The sequence below is a fragment of the Mauremys reevesii genome, linkage group 2 (assembly GCF_016161935.1).
Source record: "Mauremys reevesii isolate NIE-2019 linkage group 2, ASM1616193v1, whole genome shotgun sequence".
NCBI classification, from domain to species: domain Eukaryota; kingdom Metazoa; phylum Chordata; order Testudines; family Geoemydidae; genus Mauremys; species Mauremys reevesii.
Window position 1 is genome coordinate 17,667,138 of NC_052624.1, and position 20,356 is coordinate 17,687,493.

Consider the following 20,356-nt stretch of genomic DNA (forward strand, 5'->3'; position numbering starts at 1 on the left):
GTGCTATTTTTGCCTTTTTATAGATGCCTTTGATGCTTCCTTTATGCCCATCTTGTTTTTTTTTTTTTAAACCCAAACTATTTTTCCTTTTAGTCTGGTTCTTGTTGTTACCCTTTTTCGTTGCTGATTGTTGCTAATAGTTCCAATTAGTCATGAGATCCCAGGAGAGTTCACTGACTTGTTCCTGCAATTTTCCAGTGATCATAATGAGATTTAAATGAGGGAACTGACAAGGACTCTGGACTAATGTTCAGTTCACTGGTGACAGAACCATGAATCAATCAGATAGACTGCTGACCTATGGAAAGTTGCATTGGTTACATTTAGGTAACTGTGGTAGAATGCATACCAAGACCTTTACTTCTAAGAGTCATGAGTTCACCTTCTAGTTTTAATTAAATGTCAGGATCTAAGTTCTGAAGATCAAAATGATTATTTCTTTCTTTCAAGTGCAGTCAGGAAGGAAGCACTGCATGTGTCCCCCCCCCCCCTATGAGATAAGGGTTCCTTTTCATCTAAATGTTATGACTTTCCATCCCTGACTTTGAAGACATAAAAATAGTGCATGAAATTTGTTTGGGTATAAAGTGTTTTATGATCAGACTGGTGTTTTAACAGAGGAATGGCAGGTTAATTGCACAACTTTTTAATTTTTTCTTCAAACTGTAGGGTTTAAGTTGTTAACCGCATCATCCATCTATCTATTTTTATTTTTGTAATCACACTAAACTTTTCAGTAAGAGCCAAGGGTTTAAAAAATGAATTATTTCTCCATGGGCTTCATTTCCTGAACCATAACTGAGGGAAAGGATTTTCTAAACAGCTTGAGTGATCTGTATGTAGGAATAGACAGGTATGGCATATGTTGAGTGTTGCTTGTCTAAAAGGGGGTAATTCTTAGAGTGGTTGATTCACTTGGATATCAAAGGGAAGAAGACGGCTTCTGCTAGAGGAAGGGAAGGAGATTGCAACTCTGGCTCCTTTTCTCTCTCCTTGGCCCCTGACTTTAAAACCTACCGGTAAGCATCTGTTGCTATGGGAACCCAGGAGCCTGATGCTCAGAGAAGAGGAATTGTAACCCTCTGCCAAAGTAATCACATTGGACACCAATTGCAGAAACCCCCGAGCCCACTTTAATCGTGTGCACATTTTCTACTCCATTAGCTGTAAAAGTGCATTAATTAGTGGCCCCATTTAGCCTTGAAATTAACACCGCACAAAGCCCAGGTCGTATTGTTTTGCCTGTAACTGAACAGTGGTGAGGGTGGTGACAGAGAGAGAACCCCTCACAGTCGTCTTCGCTCCCCACCCCAAGCAGTTCCCATTTGTTTATCGCAGGCTCCCCTGGCGAGGAGCACAGTTCGAGTGGATTTCCACAGAGGGGCGCTGAAGCACGTTTTAATGCAGCAAAATGAATTAATACAAAAATAGTCTGAGGCACAATATACTGGATTAAATAAAATACATCGTGAAGAGCGTGGGGTGGGGGCTGGAAAGCCCCTCACTCTCCGCTCGTTTCAGAGGGATCGCTGCTCGTTGCCTGGAGCCAGAAATCAAAGCTCACTGAAACTGGGGAAGCAGCTTGCTCGCCGGCTCAGCAGCCAGTGGCATCAGGCGACGCTTTCGTCCTCTCTCCCCTTCTGATTTTTCCCCCCTCCCTGGGAGTTTGCTGTGAGCCGAGCTGGGTTTTCACGCATAGAAACCTCGTCAGTCTCCCTGCTCCCAGCCGCAGGGTCCTGTCTCCCCGGCTGCGATCAGGTGGCTGTTGCTCCTTTTCAAGTTCTTTCCCGAAAAGCCACAGGGAGATGGCTGGAGAGCAGCCCGCCCTTCCTCCCCAGAAGTGCAACGTGCTTTGAATGAGGCTTCCCGGTTTGCAGCCTGCTCCGCTCGCGCGCGCTGTGGCACTCCTGGAATGCGACCTCGGAGACGCCTGCCCATCCCGGGGAGGCACTGACAGCTGGCGACCCACCCAGCCCCCCCCCCCGGCTGCCCATGCACACACCCCCGGACCCCATTTAATACCGATCCTCCCCGGCGCCATTAGCTGGGGTTCGGCGTAGCTGGGTGGCTTGCAACCTTGGCTGGTGCAACATTCCTGGGGCCTGTTCTTTGTTTTTTTTTTAATCCCCCCCCCCCGTGCTGTTGAAGCAAGGGAGAGAAATAAATATGCTGTCTCCCTCCTCGCTCTGCCCTCCACGCCAGCTCCACTGATGTGCTACGGAGAAGAGCAGAGCTCACCTGTGTGTAGCATGCTGTAACCCCCCCACACACACACACATACACCCCAAAAGCGTCTCCCCCCCTCGGATTGACTTGATGGCTTCACTATACCAGCGATTCGGTGGGAAGATCAACACCTCCCGATCTTTCCCCCCGCCACCCGAGGCGAGTCACCTTCTGGGGACTCAGTGCACCGAGGAGACCAGCGCCGCCGGCCAGACCGCCCGCCCGTTCCAGCCGGAGAGCCGAGCCCGCTGCCCGTACCAGCCCCGGAGTGACGCCGAGGAGGAAGATGTAAGCCCCAGCCTTGTTTGGGTTTTGCTGTTTGTCCCAGTGTCTCTCTCGTGTGTGTCCGGAGGTCGCTTGGCTGCCTTCTCTCTGTCCCGATCTGCGCCCCGCTTCCCCGCAAAAGGCCAGCGACGGTGCTTTATTCATGGCCATGTAAACAAGCCCCCAAACCCCCTCGGCTCCCGCTCTGCTGGGGTCTCTGGGAATGAGTGGGGTGGGGAGGGTCGGGCTGCTGTGCAACGTGCATGGGTTGGGTGCGTTTGGAAACCGCCCGTGTAAGCTGCACCCAGGCCCCGCCGAGTGAGGCTGGAAGTTTTTGCCTGGGGCAGAAGGCTCCGCTTTGCCCCCTCTTGTCCTTCCTGCCCAGCTCCGGAGCCCTGCCGGGGACAACTTCGCACCCGACGCGGCCATTTTTGTTTTGTTTTGGTTTTGCTCGAAACTCCTGATTAATGATACAAGACGATGAGACGCGAGCCCCCGGAGCGCGCCGGATGCAAACTTCGCTCCCTGCACGTTCCCTCCCGCCGCGGCTGCGGGGAGTAGCGGTTTCAAAGGGGCACATTTGCATATTGCCTTAGTAACAAATGACTCATCTAGGCCAGTGGCTTGCTGCTGGGACTCCTGGATGGAAAGAGTTAAATCACCTTGGATCGATTGTCCCTAGTTATTTCTTGGGGGCAGATTTAGAAAGGGGAGATCCAGACAATAAATCAAACAGATCGTTTCCCATCACTAATTCAGCCCTGCGTGTTGTTATATTTGTAAGTGTGTGTGTGTGTAAAAATGGCAAGGGGGAAAGTAACTGCAATTTTGGAATAATATTTCTATCTATTAAAATACGTATTTTCCCCAAAGGTAGGTTTGGCTGTGTGATCAGTTTTAATGATAGAAATCACTGGTAATAACCCTTGTAAGTATCAACTTAGAAGGTAGTTTTATGTCTGAATCCCTGAAATCCCTGTTGAGAGGGGTACTGTAGTGAAGGGAGTTGTGGGGTTTTGGTTTTGCCCTGTTTTTTTCTTCCATGAAGACTTTTAGTGGCAGGTAAAGCGGACTAAGTTTTTCTGGCAGAGGGGAAAGTTAGTCTCAAATCCTCCGGCAGAATTTCCATTCTGTTTATTCCAAGGGCCGATAGGTAGCTGGAGCTGAGTTTACTTTTGTCGGTGACTGGTGAAATCCTCACTAACATCCTAAACACGACACACAATTCCCGGGGGTGGCGGGACGCGCAAACTAAAAACACCCGAGACTTTTTTTAAGTGTTTGTTTAAAAACTTTTCATTCTGAAACCGTATCTCCTGAGGGCTTTCTCTGTGATGTGAGCCTGTAGCGGAAATGTGCCGAAACTTCAGCTCATTGGCCTCTAGGTGTCGCTACGAGAAAGCGAAATTGCTGCATTCTGTTATTGGTCTCCGGAATATTTTTATCCTCTGGATTTTTTTTTTAATTTAGCTTGGAGCGTATCTTTGTGGGATTTCAATAGGACAGATGTCTGGAACGGTTTGTCTGATCATCAAAAGCGTCGAGCCAAGAAACAAAGGGAATTTAACATGTGCAGATGATTAATGCTGACACTGCTCTAAAAAAACCCCAAACATACCCTCCTTTCCAAAGTTAGTCTTATCCGTAGAGTGATCTGTATAGCAAAAGTCTGCATTGCAAAGGCCTTTTCCCTTTATAGGGAGGCAAATATAGATTATGTATGTGTACAACCAGTTCAGATTAATTCCAAAACCACCTTGCTAGACTGCAAGAGGATTTGTTTTATATTATGTTTTTAGAAAAAGAACTGTGCCGTTGACTGCGAGAGTGAAGTGTCCCACGTCAGGCAGTTAGAGCTTGGGAACTGCAATGCAAACGGAATTGATTCATAAGCTTCACATACATTTCCCCAGAGAACCATTTTCGTAGTTAAGCTTAAGACGTAACCAGAAAGGAAGTAATGCAATTTGCCTTTAGAGGGACTATTGTAGAAATATGCAATGAATATTTCTGACTCAGGTTGGACTAGGAATTCCAGATAGTCATAGTTGAGGTAACAACCCTCGGTTTGTTTACCTCTGTACAGTACATCGTCATTAGTTTTTGGAAACTAGTTGTGCTAAGGGAAGGAACAATGAGACACTTTTAAGGTGGTAAAATTTAATGTTTAAAATATATTTTTTCCAAAAAGCAGAGGCACAAATTATGCTTTACGCCCCCTCTCCCGTGCGCGCGCGCACACACTTCTCCATTAGCTCTACGGAGGAGTGACTTTGGGAGCTGCCCCAGGTGCTGAAGTGATTCAGCTCTGCCAGGAACTGAGAACTCTTTCGCTTTGCACTAGGCAATTCAAACGGAAGCTGGTGGCTTTATTGCTCTGTTGTGCCTTGTTGTCAGTCTGTGAAGTGTGCTCAGATATACACCAGGCAGATTTCTGACCTTGGCCATTGAACACTCATTGTAAACAGAACGTTTTATTTATTTATTTTTCCTTTTGCAACCGAACTGGCTGCTGAATATCTGGATGACAGCGACAATAAGGCTTTAGCAGGACAAATTAATGTAGCTTTTGGCATAAAATACCTAAGGGGAAAACAAATGTGAGACAGGCACAAGGACAAAACTGGGTGCATGAAGTGCAAAGGTTGTGTGATTTGGTGATATATATTTGCAGAATCCACTTACACTGAAGAGAGAGAATACTGACTGCTGGCAGTCCCATTGAATTGTAGTGGCATATGATATTGCTGTTTGTAATTTGGGGGAGCCTGTCTGTGATTGCATGCTAAACCCCTTTTGAGAGAATTAAATCTCTGATGTAAATTTCACACTGAGGCTAAAACTGAACATTTAAGATATTTTTCCCAGTAGAGGATTTTTTTCTTTTCCAAATTTCAGATTAATCAGTTCAACAGTTTCTAAGTCAGAGATAGGAAATACAAAAAAACAACAACTTGTGTGTGTTTGTGTGGGGGGGAGGGGGTTAATCAACTAAAAATATAGCTAAGATTTCTTTTTAAAAAACACTAAATTGTTTTATAATGTGCTTAATAATCAGGCAGATTGAGAGTTTTTGAAAAGGCTAATCATGATCATAAGGGTCTTATACCTTAAAGATATTTATTCTGCACTCTATATCATGGATTCGTTTTTATGGGTCAATTATTATCAAGTATTTCTTAAGTATCCATACATTCCCCAGTGCTATACAAGACCGAGATGAAGACAGGGGTTTGGCCTTTCCAATCCATGCTGTTGTTTATATGCAATATTTCCCTTTTCCTATGTATTACTTTCAATACTAGAGGGAACTTGCATGTAATTAAAATAAGAAACAAAAACCTGTATTGAAGCAATGCAAAGAGTCTGATTTGTACCCACACTATTAAAAATGAGGAAACGTCAGAGTTAAAATTGAAACTCCTCATCCCACCATGAAGTAGCTGATGAAAGTGAAGTGAGTTTAATCATGGAATGTGAACTTTTATAAATGAGATAACACAGTTGTCTGAATGCAATTGGTATTTTGGCATCTAAACTTCACAGTATTTAATTCTGGTAGCTGGTTCTGCACACCAAAAAGAAACAAACATGTTCAGTGATTTGGGGCATTCTGAGAACTTGTGTAAAATATTGATAAGTTCATGACATTTGTTCTTGATTTTGTTATACTTCTGTATCATCCTAAACTAGGTCCCTGATTCAGTTCTCTTTGAACATGTCAATCTCCCATTGGTTTCAGTGGAAGTACTGAATTGGCCAGTTATTAAAACAGTAAAAATGAGTGGTCATGTAAACATAACCCAGATGACATAATAGTTTTGCTATAAATGTGCCTTTTCAAATTAATTTATTGGGATATGGTACAGTACCTGTGAAGAATGTAACCAAAGTCCAGAGTGTTGTAATAGCAGAATATTAATTTGTGTTCTGGCAATATAATCACCTTTTTTTCCTCTGAGATTCATGCTTTCCATATTATCATGTAAACAGGCGATCTTTCTAGATGTTGGCTTTAGACTTATCCCCCCACATAAAATAGAGCTTTTACATTTTTCCTAAGCTTTCTTTTCTTTGGAGTCATAGTGATTAATGAGTTTAATTTTTGCAGGCAACTGCCAGGAGGTGCTGAGTAAGATGTACATGCTGATTGTGTATAACCCTGTTCCTTTTAATTACTGTGATGATAACAATGCATTAATCAAGTGCATAAGAAATTGAGCACTTCTCTGTAATACAGAATATTGATCTATTTCATAAGGCATTGACTATTAAAATGATAACCACAGTAATCCTTTTAAAATTAAATTCCTGATGATGAATTATGTGTTAAAGCTTTCTACTGAAGTGTCATATAGATTTTCAGTATAAAGAGCCAAATGCTGCATTCCGTTTTCATTTATTCTTCAGGTAAAACTCCTATTGACTGAATGGGATTTTTTGCCTGAGTAAAGGATTGGATCAAAATAAAGTAGCTCTCATTTTTACTTTGAAATATGGAATACTTTTCATTCAGTTGTATTTTGAATATTTACCTAGTTGTATAAATTGATGCTAATTTTTAAAAGAAGAAATTAGCTATATTGTAGTTTTATAATTTTCAATATTGATAATTCAGACTGAGACTATTTTACAAAGTGATCGTTTCAGTTGTAAATAGTAATTCTAGAAGATAAAAAGATCTGAGATTGCTGCTTTGAGAAGTAAATCAAAGGTTACATGTTTTATTATTGTTCAGCTTGTTTATATTATAAATATTACAGCCCCTGGAAATATTTAACACTTCATATGTAAGATTTGCTAACACATGCAATAAAAGTATTATTTTTCAATCCATTATTTTACTGTTGGAAAAGCTATTGCTTCCCAGAAGAGAATGTCAAGGTCAGTTTTGTATAAAGGGTTATGCAAGAGCTGCAGAACAGCTTAAATGTCGGAAATGGCTCAGTCCTTTCCCAAACAGATGAATGTTTTCTATTTTATATATTCTGGAGTGGTCATAAATCAGTATATAGTGAAGTAGTCTATATGGCTACCAAAAATCTCTATATAGCTCAGATCAACAGTTTTCTTTCTGCAGTATTTGATGCCTTCTAATAGTCTCGCCTGCAGCCTATTCATGGTAGGCTCTAGGATGTTGGGCGGAGTTATCCTGCTGCCTGTATGGGACTGAGGCCACTAACTTCAGTGGAAGCAGGATTAGGTCCCTATTGATTCGTTCAGCCCTTCTCTTGAAATTAATAAAAATGCAGTTTGGTTCTATGAAGAGTAGTAATTATACATTCATAAAGTTAATCTTCTCTCTGATTTGTCTGAATGTGAGTTAATTATATATTTCATTATGTAATTTAATATTGGATAATTTAAAATTACAGCAATAGGCGTTTTTCATGCATTGCTTTACAATTGCTATATTTGGAGTTCAATGGCTTCATGATTTTTGTTGCTGGTTTAAAATTAACCTTCCTTTTTTGCAAACCTTACTAACAGTGATCAGGCCTTTGATGTATTATGCATCTATTAAAAATCTGCTAGGTAGAATATATTTTTAACACCCAATAATAGCTATGCAAAGAGGTTGACTCATCTCTCTAGTGGTAGTGAAATGCACAGTAACTTGAATCTCACCGAGTTAGAGTACTCAGCTTAGGTCCTTCCTCCTGAGCTTGCAAGGGCTGGGAGGAATGGGAAGAGAAGGTACAGAGCCCCAGGAGGGAGTACTTTGCTTTTAAAGGAACTTTCCAGCAGACTGAAAGAAAGACACTGGTGGGCTCCAGATGAAGCTGTATACAGCTCTCCATTGTCATGGATTCAGTGAAAGGCAAGAAATGGGAGAGAGAAGAGTGGATTCTCAGAGCTTCAAGAAAGGCTTGGAAAACTCCCCAAAGCACTAAAGAAATACAGTCTGCAGGAGTAGAATCATTTGTACTTTAAGGGCTCGATTCTACAGTCTGCATTCTAGTAAAGATCCCCTTCAAGCCAAGTGATTTCAAGTTGCTTTTACAGGGAGTTTTTATCTAAGTAAGGCCTGCAGGATGTGACGGGCAGAGTGCAGTTTGACGTATGGATTTTCACATTGTGACCAAGGGGTGGCAGCATCTCTTATTTAGTATTTTGCCATAAATTACTTAACATAGCAATTTTTTTTGGTAGTAAGTCATGAACTGTTTGCTCATATAGCCACTCTTGTGTTTAAGGGTTACCTGTGTGTTTCTGTTTATTAAGGATTAGTTCCCCAGCTTTGAAGAAGAGCTCTGTGTAGGCTGAAAAGCTTGTCTCTGTCACCAACAGAATTTGGTCCAATAAAACATCACCTCACTCGCCGTGTCTATTTATTAAGGATCATTTTTGTTGCTTATGATTTTCTGATGGTTTTGTAATTTTGCCTAAAATTTGGCATGCTCTCTCTGTCAGGGACTAATGGTATTTTCAAAGTTTCTTCAAAAATGGTTGAGCCATTTTAAAGCACAGGAGGAGTGGGGGAGAAATTCATGCTGTTTGCTAAGAAAAATTGTTTGCTGCTTTTTAATAAACATCTCTCACACTCCAGAGGAAACTTTTTGTTTGATAGGAGAAATTTTCAAAAGTGCGTAAGGGATTTAAGAACCTAAATCCTGTTTTTAAAAGTGACTTAGATACTAGGACTTAGGCTCCCAAGTCATGTAGGCAGTTTTGAATGTTAGCCATAATCCTTAGGTTGTAGATATGCCAGTTATTGGTATAGCGAAAACTGGATTTCATTTGGCTAAGTTGTATGGGTTAAAAATGCATTTTGTCTATGTGCATTAGATTATGTTAATAAATCTGACATTCTCCTACTGGTCTATTTGCAGTGTCTATGTGTGTATAAAATAAGTAGAAAAGTCCACAGACTAGTCAGTTTGTCAGGATGTCACTGGAAGGGCACGTGTATGCGCCATGAAATAGACTGGAGTGTAAGTGTTAATAGGTACAGAATCATATAGTACGATTCTGGGAAGGTATTCTGGGGACTGAATGGATTACACTTGTTCTGTGCTTGTTGTGCGGAGATGTCTGTGTGCTCCCCCACTTTCATGCCCATTAAGTGGCTGAGCACATTCTGTCCTCCGTCCTCGAATGTTAAATTTTGTCCATTAGCTTGGAAGCACTTTGAGGCAAGAAATTTTTATTATTTATTTATTTATTTGTATAACAGTAGCACTTACATTTGAGATTGGGGCACTATTGTGCTGGGCCCCAAAGAGCTTACAAACTAACTAGAAAAGGCTGACAAAGAGTAGGAGAAAATAAGTATCATTATCCCCATTTTACAAATAGTGAAACTGAGGCACAAAAGGATGAAATGATTTGCCCATGGTGACATAGGAAGTCTCTGGCAGAGCTAGGCACTGAACCCTGATCTCCTGAGATCCCAATCCAGTGCTGTTCACTATCTGACCTTCCTTCCTCGCTATTTCTTAACTCTTACTTTGTCTTTTGAGGCTTATATTTTTCAGAATCCTGCAGAATGCAGGAATCCCCCCCCCCTCGACCCTTCCCCCAAAAAAACCCAAACCTTCAGAGAAACCTAATATCACTGGCTTTGGAATATTCTTTTGTTCCTGGAGGTATTTTATTTGTGGAGGGTTTTGCTGTGAATGTTTCAGCAGAATGCTTAAACATTCTCTCATGTGACTTGTCCTGTTAGTAGCCCTGGAGCACTTGCTTTTTGTCTTTGCTCAGGGTAAGCAAACAAAATAAGAATGACCATATTGGGTCAGGCCAAAGGTCCATCTAGCCCAGTATCCTGTCTTCCAACAGTGGCCAATGTCAGGTGCTCCAGAGGGAATGAACAGAACAGGTAATCATCAAGTAATCCATCCCCTGTCGCCCATTCCCAGCTTCTGGCAAACAGAGGCTAGGGACACCATCTTGGCTAATAGACATTGATGGATGTATCCTTCATGAACTTATCTAGTTCTTTTTTGAACCCTGTTATAGTCTTGGCCTTCATTATATCCTCTGGAAAGGAGTTCCACAGGTTGACTGTGTGTTGTGTGAAAAAATACTTCCTTTTAAACCTGCTGCCTATTAATTTCATTTGGTGGCCCCTAGTTCTTGTGTTGTGAGAAGGAGTAAATAACACTTCCTTATTTACTTTCTCCACACCAGTCATGATTTTATAGACCTCTATCATATCCCCCCTTAGTTGTCTCTTTTCCAAGCTGAAAAGTCCCAGTCTTATTAATCTCTCCTCATATAGCTGCTGTTCCATACCCCTAATCATTTTTGTTGCCTGTTTCTGAACATTTTCCAATTCCAATATATCTTTTTTGAGATGGGGCGACCACATCTGCATGCAGTATTCAAGATATGAGCGTACCATGGATTTATATAGAAGCAATATGATATTTTCTGTCTCATCATCTATCCCTTTCCTAATGATTCTCAACATTCTGTTCGCTTTTTTGACTGTCGCTACACATTGAGTGGATGTTTTCAGAGAACTATCCACAATGACTCCAAGATCTTTCTTGAGTGGTAACAACCAATTTAGATCCCATCATTTTATATGTATAGTTGGGATTATGTTTCCCAATGTGCATTACTTTGCATTTATCAACATTGAATTTCATCTACTATTTTGTTGCCCAGTCACCCAGTACTGAGAGATCCTTTTGTAGCTCTTCGCAGTCTGCCTGTGACTTAAGGCTCTTAATTGTTCAAGATGTCATAAAAAGGATGGATCCTCATGAATATCTGCTATAGTCTTAGCAGATTTCTATTGAACATGCTCAGAAGTGTGTTTTTAATTGCTTTTAACATCTGTCTTTTTAAATTATTTTCTTCCAAACAAAGCAGACACTAATCAGTAGTATTCCTGCATCTATCAGTTATCTCAAAGCCCTTTAGAAATGCAGATAAGCATGTCAGTGGCAGAGCCTGAATAGACCCATTTCTCCTGACACAGTCTGGTGCCCTGTCTAGTCAACTACAGTACATCATTTGTCATGGCTCAATCAAGTGAGATGCTGAGCACGCTGGACCCAATCCTGCCCATGGCTTAACCACATGAATAGCCCCATTGACTCATTGAAACTATTTATGTGCTTAAAATTAAGTACATGCTTAACTTGCTGAGCTAAGTCCAGCATGCTCAGTACCTTTCAGGATAGAGCCCTCATTGACGACAATATTCATGTTGCATTTCAAACATTAGGTGATTTCCTGTGGCTGCTTTTAAAGAAAAAATGTAGTTAGAATGTTTTTACCAGGAGCAAATGTTTAGGCTTTTTCTTGTTTGTCAATAGGAACTGAAAGCATTTTGCTTCAACTTTCCAAGAAAGTTCAGCCCCAGACAGACACTAAACCAGGGATCGGCAACCTTTGGCACATGGCTCCAGGCCAATGGGGGCTGCAGGAAGCGGCAGCCAGCACATCCCTCGGCCTGCGCTGCTTCCTGCAGCCCCCATTGGCCTGGAGCGGTGAACCGCTGCCAGTAGGAGCCACGATCGGCCGAATCTGCGGATGCGGCAGGTAAACAAACTGGCCTGGCCTGCCAGGGAGCTTACTCTGGCGGGCCACATGCCCAAAGGTTGCCGATCCCTGCACTAAACCATGAACATTGCTTCTCAAAAGCTGAATATTTGGAAATGCAGAAGTATGTGAAATGGGAAGGAGACAGTGGAAAAATGCTTTGCAATCTTAACTCTTGTTATGCTGCAGATGTTCATTTGTGGGAGTTAAATACATAAATACATTTGTTATTACTTATTTATTACTAAAATGAGTTTTAACCCCACAACAGCCCATTGAGTTTTGCCCATCTTAATTTGATTGCTGTTTATTGTTAAATCTCTCCTAATGTTCCTGTAGCTACAGATTCATGATAAAATTACTTGTTTTTCTCCTACTTCCATTAGGTACCAGAAAAGAAAGAGGATACTTAAAAGACCAGGCATCTATTAAAGTGCAGATAGGAATGCTGTAGAAAACCACAGTGATGTTTCTGTAGAACCATAAATGACCTATAGTGAACCATGTCTCTATTCAGTTGTCATTGTTTTGCTGTTAGCTATAGTGAGTACAAAAGCATTATTGATACAGTCCTTCATTGTGTGTGTCTCTGTTTTATATTGGGTAACACAGTATCTATTGCTCAGGCATTTGTAATCCTAGGTACAAAAGGGGCACCTGAAGAGAATTCTAAGGGTACTATAATGGTTCACAATTATATTTCTAATAATACAGTCTCTGCTGAAACAGCTGTTTCATTCGCCTGGGTAAACAATACTTGTCAAAACACATACTGTGATTCATTGCAAACATTGCAATTAATGAAGATGGACACAGCCAGGGTTTAAGGCCACAATAACCTGATCCATTTCAGTTACCTTGTGAAATTCTGCTTTGCCAGGGCTGCTTTATTACCTGTAAGCTGATTTTACTCAAAATTCAGATTTAAGTTTAAATTTTATAGGTTGTCGCCTATAGAGTGACATGTTAAGGAAGGCAGCATGGACTAGTGGATAGCGCCTTGGGCTGGGAGTTGAGGAACCTGACTTCTGTTCCTGGCTCTTCCATTGATCTGCTGTACCTTTGGACAGATTACTCCTCTCTTTCTGCTTCATCTATTTAGAATGTAAACTCGTTGGGGCTTCCTATCTGTTCGTATTAGAGAGACAAGGTGGGTGAGGTATTGGACCAGCTTCTGTTGGTGAGAGAGAAAAGCTGTCAAGCCACTCAGAGCTCTTCTTCAGGTCTGGTAAAGGTAGCCCAAGCCTCATAGCAGCTCACACCACAGAGCCCAGATGTCAGCTGAGGCCTCTAGGTGGTGCTGCACAGTTAAAGAAGTGCTGCCTTTTGACCTAGAGGTGTCACGGTGAAGTAACTCTTGTATATAGAATTATAAAGTGCTTTGCCTTTGGGATGAGAAGGAGCCATAGAAATGGAAGATATTGTTCCATTGATACTACTGTGGTCCAGTCACCCATTCTGTACTAAGCAACACTTGTCAGAGCATCACTAATTCCCCAAATATCTGATTATGCCCTGCTTGCGGTAGGTTAAAGGTCTTTCAGTCATTGCTACATGTCACATGCAGTGCCATGAGTGGATAATCACTATAATGCACATGTTCTTCTAGCTAAGAAACACTAATAAGCATCTGTAGCTTTGAAAATGTCAGAGTGAGCCAAAGTGCAGGCAATTAGATAAGGATAATGTAACAGATAATAAGAATATACATGATGCTGGATGATTAGTTATCACACTATTGTACTTTGGCTGTTAAAGTGCTATGTGTCATAAAAGCAAGTGGCTTGTTGGGTGTGGAGAACCTGCTGCAAGTTGTCAGAGACAGAAACATGAGTTAATGTGGTGTAGTGACAAGGTTAACCCTGGTGAATGTAAACATACATTTCAGGCTGTTGATAGATGGAAGTGTTGCCTGGGTTAAAAGTCATGTGTTTATAACACGATAAAAGGTCAAGGAGAAGAGAAATGGGAGCAAATATGGAAGATATGTCTGGCAGGGTGGGGTCCTTTCTTAGAAGGTGTTTCAGGGGATTCGGGTTTTCAGTTTCTATTGTCGCTTGTTTTCAGTGGTGGTTTTTTTGGTTTGTTTTTTCTCTATTTTAGTGCCTTTGTAACATTCTAGAAAACATCTTTCTTTGAACAGTCTCATTGGTTGTTTGTACCCTACATTCGCACCCTGCGTGTACCCACAGCAAAAAAACAGCCACATACCATGCCACTGCTGTGTGTATCCAAGATGAGCACCTCAAGGTATGTCTGCACTGCAGTAAAACAGCTGTAGCTGGCCTGTGTCCACTGAGTCGGGCTGGGTCTGTGGGGCTATAAAATTGCAGTGTAGCTGTTTGGGCTCAGGGACCCTCCCCCCTCACAGAACCCCAGAGCCCAGCCTTCAGCCCGAGCACAAATGTCTACGCTGCAGTTGTATAGCCCTGCAGCCCGAGCCCAAGTCAGCTGACATGGGCAAGCAGCAGGTGTTTCATTGCGTTGTAGACATACCCAGCAGGTGAAACCTCAGCCACACACAGCTCCGCTATTTGGGCTTTATATGGGGGTTGCATGAGGGAGGAGAAGGAAAGGTGGAATCCAAGCCAGGTGGAATCCCAAGCCAGGGCCAGGTTGCAGTGCTGCAACACAGTTCCACCCGACCTGTTCCAACTTCAGTGCCAGGTGCATGGCCACTGGTGCCGAGTTAAATGCAGATTTAGTGACCCCTCCCTTGGCCAATCCACACTGCAGCCTTCAGCACTAGCTATGGGCACTCTGATAACGTGGGGAAGGTGGCCAGATAAGTACATCTATCTATGTACTGCACTGAGGCCCGTTACCATAAACAGGCCCTCTCCACAGCATGCAGGGAGTCTTGCTTGGCTGCTGTGCCCACAACCCAGGCCTACGCAATGCAGTTCAAGACTTGCGGTAAGAGGTGCAGAAAGCCTTGCTCCAGGCCCCTCCTATCTTGGTGAATTTCACCCAGGGGAGCAGGAGTGACAGAGCTCCAGCTCTGTGGCTCTGATGCTGTATGTAAATTTCCATACCACATCCTGTTTAAATTATTACTAGGTGAAGGCAAGACACAGAGAATCCCAAAGAGGAGGAAAGCAAAAGAGAACCACAAAAAGGCAACTGAGGAAGAAAAGAAAAAAAATGAATTGGGGGAGAGGGGAAGAGAAGCTCTGTCACACAGGGTTAGGTTCCAGCACTTACAGCCAGCCACACCTTGGAGGGAAATGCAGGGGAGCAGTGCTCCAAGCAGATAGCCAAGGGCAAGTAGGGCTGTAGTATGGGCTGCCTGCTAGACTCCTCCTGGACCTGTCCCTCTCCCCAGATCTAGTGCTTAACCAGATCTAGTGCCCATTTGTGGGGGTTGGGCAGAGCCCCCCAGGCCACACCTTTTGGGGGTAGCTTACATCTATACCAACAGGGAGCTGTGCTTGTGTTCCTCAACAGCACTCTGCCCTCTACCCTTACCCGAATGTATTTGTGCCTGGGCTCTCCAAATCTGTCCCACAGAGTTCAGGGGAGTAACATGCCTGTTGCTTACACATCTCCCTTCCTGCATCTTCCTGGGCAGACTCCCCTTCAACTCTGTTAATTTGGGGTACAAGGAGGGAGCCAACACACTGGCTCAGATCAGGTCTCTAGCATAAATGCGCACAGAAAACGATTTAAACATTCCCTTCTTGTGATTATTTGAGCGTGCGGATTTAAATTCACATTTCCTGAACATTTATAGAATCATAAAAACGTAGGGCTGGAAGAGACTTCAAGAGGTCATCTAGTTCTGCCCCCTGTGCTAAGGCAGGCCAAGTGTAGCTAGGCCATCCCTGCCAGTTGTTCGTACAACCTGTTTTTAAAAACCTCCAGTGCCAGGGATTCCTCTCTCTCCCTTGGTAACCTATTCCAATACTTACAATCCTTAGAGTTGGAACATTTTCCCTAATATCGAACCTGAATCTCCCTTGCTGCAAACTAAGTTGATTACTTCTTGTCCTCAAGCAGTGCTCAGTTGCTCTGAATGTTCCCAGAAAGCAAATTCAAAAGCAGTGCAAGCATAGTCTAAATGATTAATTTCACAATCTGAACAAGTGCTTGTGGAAGAGTTAGGAGTGGTTGATTTTTTTTTATAGTTTAATCAGTAGCAAATTAGATGCCCCAAAATAAGTTATTAAAATCTCTGCAGTGAATACAGTGCTACATAACCCTTTATTACATCCTCCCATGTTGTCAGAGACCTGTTTTCACCAAGATGAGTTCGGAAGACTTGTGCTTTCAGAAAGATGGCAGAATACTGCTGGATTGGGAAGATATACAAGAAGGCTGCTGTCAGAAGGCTATTAACGATACAATTTAGTATAAAATTTAGGGAACTGCAGTGTGAATCAGAGGCTGAGTTTCCCCTAAAATTTCCACAAAAGGCTCTTCTTTTGTTAAAGACAGATTGTGCCACTCCAACCTGAACAAGTATAATTTAATTTGAAAGCAATGTTCTGCATTCCCTTTCACCTGATCTCAGTTGGTGACGAGCCATAAAATTTCTCCTTGGTCTACTGGAGTTCAATAGATGAGAATTTCCTAACTTGGTAAAATGATTAAAAGCATTCCAAATATATATTATCAGTGAGGCTTCTGAGAAAGAGTTCATTCAGTGGTCTTTACAAGGGTAAGAGGCTTTGTGAACATCAATTGAATGGGAGATTGCCAAAGTAATTATTAATAGTAGGGAAGGTTAATAAAATGTAAGGCTTTATATTAAAATTAAATTCAAGAACAAATAATGGCGTATGTGTAAGAGAGCTTTTACAGCTTACTGCAGTGTATTTACATTTTACAAGGCTCAATGCTTTCAGCAATGGGGAGAGGTAAATGGTATGCTTCCTTGGCTAGCAAACCTTTCCTGTGCCTTCTCATTTCAAACAACATTTGAAATCAAGGCAGACTGAGAAGATCAGTTTTGATTTATTTTGTTTTTTAAATACTCAACTAAGTCTCAGCTAAGAAACCCACCTCCAGCAGCAAGCCATAGGGTAAACTAAACTGATTACAGTGGTTTTACATGAACTATTTTTGACTGAGGAATCATATGAGGAAAATCACACTCTATTCATGGTTATTCCAGATCCAGAATAAAAAATGGTGAAATTGTGAAATGTTTGCTTGTCCCTAGTGTCTAGAGGGGCATCTCCCTGCTTCCCTTTCCCCACATATTGGCCAAGATTTTCAAACTAATGACTCTGGATGCCTCAATTTTTAGGTGAGACACATTAAAAGCCTGACTTCCCAGGGGGCAGGTGCTCAGCACTTTCTGAAAATCGGCTCTCTTTTAGGTGTCTCAAGTTGGGCACCCAAAATTGCTAGTCACTAATGAAAACCCTGGCTTCTACTTTTAGTGGAATTGATTGCTAACGGGCTGATCCAAAGCTCACTGAAGTGAGTGGGAATCTTTCCATTGACATCCGTGGGCTTTATATCAGGCCCCCAATATGTATCTAGCACACTTAGCACTTACAAAGTGCTTTTCATCTGTATATCTCAAACAAATTCAGAAAGTTGGATCCGTCCTGATAAATCTCAAGAGCCTATTCTAATCTCAATATACATGTAACCTCCAAGGATGCTCAATGGAATTATGCATGTCTTCTGAGAGGCAAGTACCGGTAAGCTTTCTATACCTAGAGTAGGGATCCCTTTCTAAAAGAAGGATAATATTTTCTGGGACACAGATTCTTCCCTTGTCTGGAAATTCATAGATTCTAGGGGTGGAAAGGACCTCAAGAGGTCATCGAGTCCAGTTCCCTGCCCTCATGGCAGGACCAAATACTGTCTAGACCATCCCTGATAGACATCTATCAACCTACTCTTAAATATCTCCAGAGATGGAGATTCCACAACCTCCCTAGGCAATTTATTCCAGTGTTTAACCACCCTGACAGTTAGGAAGTCTTTCCTACTGTCCAACCTAAACCTCCCTTGCTGCAGTTTAAGCCCATTGCTTCTTGTTCTATCCTTAGAGGCTAAGATGAACATGTTTTCTCCCTCCTCCTTATGACACCCTTTTAGATACCTGAAAACAGCTATCATGTCCCCTCTCAGTCTTCTTTTTCCATACTAAACAAACCCAATTCTTTCAGCCTTCCTTCCTAGGTCATGTTCTCTAGACCTTTTATCATTCTTGTTGCTCTTCTCTGGACCCTCTCCAATTTCTCCACATCTTCCTTGAAATGCGGTGCCCAGAACTGAACACAATATTCCAGTTGAGGCCTAACCAGCGCAGAGTAGAGCGGAAGAATGACTTCTCGTGTCTTGCTCACACACACCTGTTAATGCATCCCAGAATCATGTTTGCTTTTTTTTGCAACAGCATCACACTGTTGACTCATATTTAGCTTGTGGTCCACGATAACCCTTGGATCCCTTTTTGCCGTACTCCTTCCTAGACAGTCTCTTCCCATTCTGTATGTGTGAAACTGATTGTTCCTTCCTAAGTGAAGCACTTTGCATTTGTCTTTATTAAACTTCATCCTGTTTACCTCAGACCATTTCTCCAATTTGTCCAGATCATTTTGAATTATGACCCTATCCTCCAAAGCAGTTGCAATCCCTCCCAATTTGGTATCATCTGCAAACTTAATAAGCATACTTTCTACGCCAATATCTAAGTCATTGATGAAGATATTGAACAGAGCCGGTCCCAAAACAGACCCCTACGGAACCCCACTTGTTATACCTTTCCAGCAGGATTGGGAACCATTAATAACTACTCTCTGAGTATGGTTATCCAGCCAGTTATGCACCCACCTTATAGTAGCCTCATCTAAGTTATATTTGCCTAGTTTATTGATAAGAATATCATGCAAGACTTTATCAAATGTCTCACTAAAGTCTAGGTATACCACATCCACCACTTCTCCCTTATCCACAAGAATCATTATCCTGTCAAAGAAAGCTATCAGATTGGTTTGACATGATTTGTTCTTTACAAATCCATGCTGGTTATTTCTTATCACCTTACCACCTTCCAAGTGTTTGCAGATGATTTCCTTATTTACTTGCTCCATTATCTTCCCTAGCATAGAAGTTAAACTAACTGGTCTGTAGTTTCCTGGGTTGTTTTTATTTCCCTTTTTATAGATGGGCACTATATTTGCCCTTTTCCAGTCTTCTGGAATCTCTTCTGTCTCCCATGATTTTCCAAAGATAATAGCTAGAGGTTCAGATACCTCCTCTATTAGCTCCTTGAGTATTCTAGGATGCATTTCATCAGGTCCTGGTGACTTGCAGGCATCTAACTTTTCTAGGTGATTTTTAACTTGTTCTTTTTTTTAATCTTCCAAACCTACCATCTTCTCATTGGCATTCACTATGTTAGGCATTCCTTCAGACTTCTCGGTGAAGACCAAAACAAAGAAGTCATTGAGCATCTCTGCCATTTCCAAGTTTCCTGTTACTCTTTCTCCCTCCTCACACAACAGTGGGCTTACGCCACTTGTGGAAGTGAAGAACATCTTTCCATCTTTTAGGTGCCCATCTAGGATTAGGCACCTGAACCTTGTCCTGTCCAGATGGTCTCAACCTTTTTTCTGTTGTGACTCCACATTCAGCTTTCTACAGTCATTGCTCCAAACATGCATGTGGTGGCAGTTCCATTAGTATTTAGTAGCGGGTGGTGCAGTCAATGGGGAAGACCCTGCCTCCAACCAGCAAGTGCCAAATAGAGCCAAAGCACAACTGGAGTTGCAGCTAGCAAGGGATGTGAAGGGTAACAAGAAGGGTTTCTACATGTATGTTAGCAACAAGAAGGAGGTCAGATAAAGTGTGGGACCCTTACTGAATGGGGGAAGCAACATAGTGACAGATGATGTGGAAAAAGCTGAAGTACTCAATGCTTTTTTTGCCTCATCTTAACAGACCAGGTCAGCTCCCAGACTGCTGCACTGGGCAGCACAGTATGGGGAGGAGGTGAGCAGCCTTCAGTGGTGAAAGAACAGGTTAAGGACTTTTTAGAAAAGCTGGACATGCACAAGTCCATGGGTCCAGATCTAATGCATACGAGGATGCTGAGGGAGTTGGCGGATATGATTTGCAGAGCCATTAGCCATTATCTTTGAAAACTCGTGGCAATCAGGGGAGGTCGCGGATGATTGGAAAAAGGCTAATATAGTGCCCATCTTTAAAAAAGTGAAGAAGGAGAATCTAGGGAACTATAGACTGGTCAGCCTCACCTCAGTCCCTGGAAAGATCATGGAGCAGGTCCTCAAGGAATCCATTTTGAAGCACATGGAGGAGAGGAAGGTGATCAGGAACAGTCAACATGTGTTCACCCAGTGCAAATCATGCCTGACCAACCTGATAGCTCTTGTGTGAGATCATT

General features: G+C 42.3%; 1 protein-coding gene across 43 annotated transcripts in view; it reads left to right on the forward strand.

Annotated features, from left to right (window-relative positions):
• DPP6 (dipeptidyl peptidase like 6) overlaps nt 1-20,356 on the forward strand; it is a 714,691-nt gene that overhangs the window by 110,545 nt on the left and 583,790 nt on the right. The window contains exon 1 of one of the 43 annotated variants that reach the window (XM_039524554.1): nt 2,317-2,514. The exons of 41 other annotated variants lie outside the window; for them this stretch is intronic. In XM_039524554.1, coding sequence (XP_039380488.1) covers nt 2,317-2,514 — 198 coding nt within the window. Of the gene's footprint in view, nt 1-2,316; nt 2,515-20,356 lie in introns of those variants that run through there. One more of the 43 variants, XM_039524581.1, reaches the window with a different exon arrangement.